The sequence below is a fragment of the Toxotes jaculatrix genome, chromosome 3 (genome assembly GCF_017976425.1).
Source record: "Toxotes jaculatrix isolate fToxJac2 chromosome 3, fToxJac2.pri, whole genome shotgun sequence".
In the NCBI taxonomy this organism is placed as follows: Eukaryota; Metazoa; Chordata; class Actinopteri; family Toxotidae; genus Toxotes; species Toxotes jaculatrix.
This window is the reverse complement of record NC_054396.1, coordinates 11253822-11259821: the sequence shown is the minus strand read 5'-3', so window position 1 is coordinate 11259821 and position 6000 is coordinate 11253822. Positions and strand designations below refer to the sequence as shown.

Here is a 6000-nt window from a genome sequence, read left to right as displayed (position 1 = left end):
AACGTAAATCATGACCTCAAGGTCAGCATGACATTTCCTTGTAAATACTATTTGTAGTAGTTTTTCACTGAGGTGCGGGCTTGGTGGCTAAAATGTTTTAGTTTCTTTTCTGCACTAAAAATTGAGAGTTAAATACAACCTTTAACAAAATACTCCAGGAAAACATGAATGATACTGTTCTGATGGCTACATCTGTATTATATGTTAGTTTTCAAGTTATATTTGAGCCGCATTTGACATTTATGCTAGAAACAAGATACTGACTAATGTTCATGCGTAGAAATTTAAATTTCTGGCTGTAAATGCTGTTAGCAAAGTTTATTGCAAAGAAAAAAAGGCTGAGGTGCAAATTAAAACACAGATAAAAGCAAACATATATCATTACTGGAAATATTCTGTATTTCAAGTAGAAAGCAGTACAATTGTTACATAGATCAATATCTTCACAAAGTCTTCATAGCAGTAACATATGAGTTTATACAAAACTGTTAATTAAAAGAAAGGACAGAGTGGATGTATTTTATTTTCAGAGCAAATGAGTAATTAAGTTCGATAAATCTGTACAAAAGCCAATACATGCACTGTAGGGCATAAAAGATGGTATTATTTACTGCTTTTTTATTTAGCCACAGTGATTTAGCCACGTTTTCAAACCACAGTATAGTTTAGCATTTTGTTTTGAATGACAGACTGTTATACAAGCACAGACACAAAGACCGCAGCAACTCTATGATCTTCTGAATGAACTACAAAACTAGACTGATTTACAATACAGGTGCATTTTGTATTTCATGTTCAGAGTACATTTATAGACATTTTTCTGACCTTTTCTTCTTGTGGTGGTATTTACAGAGTGCTAATTGATTACAGTAACAGATCGTTTAAAAGGCTGTCTGTTTATAGTTTCCTCTTCCATGCCGACATTAGCATTCTTCTCTTGGCTTTTCTTGGACTGCCCCCAGATCTGAAAAAAAAGAACTCTTTAAACTTCTCACAGTAGCACATTTTATTATTAATATACACATAATGTCTGTTAGAAAATAGTTGGATTATAAACTAAGTTAAGAGAGACAGGTGGAATAAAGTTGCACTATACTTACCTTGTACTGTCTCTCACAGGTCAAACCTCAGTGGATTTTCCAACACTAGTGTTCTGAACCTGAGAGATTCATAAAGATATTAGTAATTTAATATAATTGACCATTGGCATGAGAGAATATACCTCGCAGAAAAAAGTGATGAATGAATCTGTGAGTAATTTACTTTGAGATTTACTGGTTAGCCGAGTTGTACTGTACCTTGCCACAGGGGAAATCCTTGGCCTGGTATTGTGGTTTGGGTTTGGGCTTTGGTGCCACTGGTGGTTGGATTTTCTCTGGGGATCCTGCCAGAGCATTTGTTTTTTGGAAAGCTGCAGAAGCTTCAGCTCGATTAGCAGACGCAGCCTCCTTAACGGTGGTTACCGAGGCACAGACAGAGGAGGTGTCCTCCACCTCTCCTCCTATAGCAGAGTGGTAGCTGTGACTGCAACTGCTGAAGCCACTTATACTCTCTCCTGACGACTCAGAGCTGTCCACTGGAACATAGAGAAGACTTGACTATAGACATGACAAAGGATAGGTGAACAGATGGATGGATAGTTATGGAGGAAATCCTGTCAATCAATCAGCTATCAAGCATTCAGTCAACAAAAGTATTGATAAACCCACAACCATCCACTCATGTAACTACTGTTTTTATATTGTCCACATTGCTACTTACATAATAAGTTCTGACTTCCACTCTCGTGGTCCAGGTCCTCCTCCTCTAGGACTCCAGAGGACGATACGTATCCTGCGAGCATCTCCACATCTGCCCTCGTCTTTGGCCCACCTCGGCATCCCACAGGAGACAGAGAACCCACTCCAGAGGAAGATGAACTGCTTCCTGAGCCAAGAGATTTTGGCCGCCCCCCTGGGAGCCCGTCCTGAGACCCCCCTGATCTCACAGAGGACAGCACCCGGTTTTCTGCAGAGACTAGGTGAGAATAGGTTTTATCAGAATAAGCGTTATAAGCTGTGAAAAGCCAAATTCAATAGAAAACTATCACAATACCTACTGACTTAAATGGAAGTATTGAATAACAGTACAGATCTGTGTTACTGGCACTGTTTACTTACCTCTTCCCACTAGTACATAGTTGACAGCTCTGTCATTGATCGCTGCGTCACTGGGTTTGATGTCCATGAAAGGCTTGTTTCCAATACCCATGAACACTCTCTCCTGCATGCGGACCTCTAAAAAATATAATCATTTGTTTAAAAATATTTAAAAATTAGGAAGTGACTTTGAAGTGTGTGCAAAGTGAATACACACTGATAACTGAAACGTACCTCTGTTATGTACGGCCTGCTCCCAGAGAATCCGCTCCAGGTCCTTGGTCCAAGCCTCCTTCACCCCCCGGCTAACTGCCTGGAGTATGTATGTGTCCTGGGTTTTCCTCTTCCTGAACCAGATCTCAAAACACAGACCGCTGTCGCCGCTGTTTTGGGTCATGCCTATGTCTGATGTCTAAATACAAACAAAGAAAAAGGGATCAATCAATCTGATTTAAAAAGGTAAATTCAAATATGGAAAGCAGTTTTGCAAGTGTTTCAAAACACAGACAAGACTCCAAGACTATTGTAATTGAGCCTGTGGAGGTTTATGCAGTGTGTCAGAGGGGCTACTAAACTGCTGTTTGTTTAAGTGGCAGAGGGTAAATTTTATCAGGAGGGGCAAACAGTCATCTGAAGTACACTACAGTGAATTTGACCTGGTAGTAGTAGTTGGCTCCTGGCTGTTTTGCGTGATGTTGCAGTTTGAAGCTTATCTGTGGTCCTAAAAGTCTTTATGCTCAAATAGATGTTAGTCTAATATATACTCAGTAGCTATTTCAATAAATAAATAAATAAAAGTAACATAAAATTAGTTCAGTACATTTTTAAAATTATATAACTTATAACATGCAGCCTTTTCTTTCTATGATTTACAAATTCTACTTCTCAAATATTGATTTTCAAATATTTTTGCTTATGTGTGGCACAAAGTCAAAAGTCCAGGGTGAATTTTCACCTCCAGTTCTCCTCTTTACGTAAGTTATTGGAAAGTTTTCCCAAGTTGTGACAGATTATAAGTAACTGATGAGTAACCTATTGCAAGGAGAATATACAGTAGTATGTGTTAAGCACCACGGAAAAAAACACATACTGCTTTGTTACAAAGAGGAAGTAGTTACAATACAGAGGCCTTATATTGCGTTGGATTTACTTGTTCTTCCGGTGCACCCTGTGTGTGTGTGTGTGTCTGTGTCTGTGTCTGTGTGTCTGTGTCTGTGTCTGTGTGTGTGTGTCTGTGTGTGTGTGTCTGTGTCTGTGTGTGTGTGTGTGTGTGTGTGTGTCTGTGTGTCTGTGTGTCTGTGTCTGTGTGTCTGTGTGTGCATACACTAAGTGTACCTTGAATGACTGTTTGTAGATATACGTGTCATTTCCTACGTCAGTCTTCCGAGTCTTGCTAAAGAGGATCAGTTCTTGAAAGAGGAAAATGTGCCTAGAGCATTTTTTCTTTCTGAACGTCACCAGGAACTCATCTTGGCGTATCAGCTGCCCCTGCTCCTTCAGATTAACCTGCAGTACACAAAAGGAGAACACACTGAGGGTCAGGCCCTTGGTCGTGCACTGTAGTCAGCTATGATGCAAATGCAGTTCTTAAGAAACAGTGAAAAAAGATGAAGAAAAGAAAAACTTAAGCATTCACTGCACAGATTTTGCTCATGTAAGTACAATGAGCATTAACACAACATATTATGAACTTCCTTATTATTTTGGGCAGTGCAAGAAAGGCTGTACAGTTCATAAAGTAACTAACAAAACTGCTATGAATCCAACTCCATTCCTCCTACACTGAAAAAAATGTTTCATTGAATTTACTCAATTTTAATGTTGAAAGTGGTTGCACGCAATACATTCATCTAAATCTAGACATATTTTTTAAGTTGGCTGTACTAGTAATTTCAAATAAATTATATAAGCACTTTCGGCACGAAAAATCTGAGTATTTGTTACTTTTTTGTATTTCCTTAGTACCTATATGTCAAAGTCAAGGCCCGCGGGCCACATCCGGACCACAAAAGAATTTTCTATGGCCCCCGGGATGATATTTGATTAGTATTAGAACCGGCCCGCTGGCCGTAGCTGCCCGCTGCCGTTTTGCGTGCGCCAATACCACATTATCCACAATGCAACGGTAGCGAACAGACTCACTGCAGTGCTAGCCTGGTTGCCATGACTACCAAAACTCTTCGCGCTATTGCAGTGCAGCAAGCGGGCATCGTTTTAATTATCCATCAGCAGTCAGAGCAGATGTCGACTTTCAGCTACCCCCCTCCCTAAAAAATGGCTAAACGGAAGGTGGATGCTTGAAATTACTAACAGAGCCATAAGACAATATTGCTTTATTCATTTAATGTACAGGACATGTGATTTCTCTTTAAAGGAAGTTTGTTTTTGTCTATGTGCCTGTTGAAAATGTTTTCACTGGAAATTACTGAAAGAGCCATAAAAAATACTGGATTATTCATTTAAACATTAGCCTAAATAGTATACACCTTGTTAGGTATTGGTTCAATAGGCTATGTGTAATCATTTCAATATGTTTTAATAAACACTGAATCAGCCCGGCCCTTGGCTTGTAGCAAATTAGTTTTTTTGGCCCTCTGTGTATTTGACTTTGACATCCCTGCCTTAGTAATTCTAACTAAACCCATGTTTAATTTACTTAAATTCATTATGTAATTCATATATTGTGGTTACATAATTTGTTATTGTGCTTTAAATTAAATTGTTTTATTCTACATTATGTAAAATATGTTAATTAAATTCACATTTTTTTTTTAAAACAATCAAAATGCATATGTAGATGTGGGGGTGGCCGAGAAACCCGGTATACAACAATGAGTTGTGGCAGTGTGGAGCAATTCCCAATTCCATTTTATTTGACAAAATTAGAGTCTTGTTCAAAAACTTCACAGGAAAAAATGCACATCGGGCTAACCAGAAAGATAAAAGTAAGCAAAAAAGAGGAAAAAAAAACTTCTCAAGAAGAATCAAAATAATTAAATTGTTTTATGCTACTGTCACAGGGAGACCCCGTGCACTAAAGTAAGGCACATGTGCTACACATGTGCCTTACATGTGCTCTTTCTCAGGTAGATTTTATCAGAATGTTGATCCTGGTGTGAAGTGCTGGTGGTGATGTGTGTGGTATGAACATTTGGAGGAGGGGGTGAAGGAGAGAAGTCACACTGTGATCGTGTATTTGATTTATTGAATTTAACTTGTGTTGACCTGTCTCCTTTGTTGCACTTCTTCCTCCGTCAGACTAGGAACAGCCAAACCTGAGCTGGAGCGTTCCATTTGGTTAAATAGGGGGGTTCACAGGGGAAGAAACCAAGTGTGGTAGAGTGGGAGGGGTGTTTTGTCTTTTGTGGTGAAATGACCTGTATAAGTATCTTGTTTAAAAAGAAATATGTGTTTTTAAAGTAAGTTTAACTGAACTTCTATTTGATAATATGTTATTTAGTATTGGGATTATTGTAAGTGTGCTGGAAGAGATAATTGATATTGATTTCTTGGTGCAGTCCACCAGTATAAAAGTGAGGAGGCTGTGGTGGCCGGAGCCTAAAGGAGAGAAGCACAGCTCCTGAACACAGATTATAGCTCCTGCCATGAGCCCAAACTTTAAGGGTATAACCAGAAAGGCAGTTTAGAGTGAATTCTTTTGTTCTGTAATTTTTGATTCTTCTTGAGAAGTGCTCTTGAGAATTTTCCCCCCCTTTTTGCTTACTTTTATCTTTCTGGTTGGCCCGATGTGCATTTTTTCCTGTGAAGTTTTTGAACAAGACTCCATTTTATTTTCAAATAAAATTGGGAATTGCTCCAGACTGCCACAACTCATTGTTGTATACCGGGTTTCTCGGCCACC

The 6000-nt window shown here is 38.9% G+C and overlaps 1 protein-coding gene across 1 annotated transcript in view; it reads right to left on the bottom strand.

Moving 5' to 3' along the window:
• Positions 1-243: 243 nt before the first annotated feature.
• Positions 244-6000, bottom strand: part of LOC121179376 (uncharacterized protein KIAA1755-like) — a 30205-nt gene continuing 24448 nt past the window's right edge. The window contains exons 18-24 of the mRNA XM_041034183.1: positions 3474-3644; positions 2373-2550; positions 2160-2276; positions 1762-2016; positions 1299-1576; positions 1101-1159; positions 244-964 (exon numbers count right to left, since the gene is read on the bottom strand). Of these exons, the coding sequence (XP_040890117.1) occupies positions 1121-1159; positions 1299-1576; positions 1762-2016; positions 2160-2276; positions 2373-2550; positions 3474-3644 (1038 nt within the window). The 3' untranslated portion in view covers positions 244-964; positions 1101-1120. The remainder of the gene's footprint in view (positions 965-1100; positions 1160-1298; positions 1577-1761; positions 2017-2159; positions 2277-2372; positions 2551-3473; positions 3645-6000) is intronic.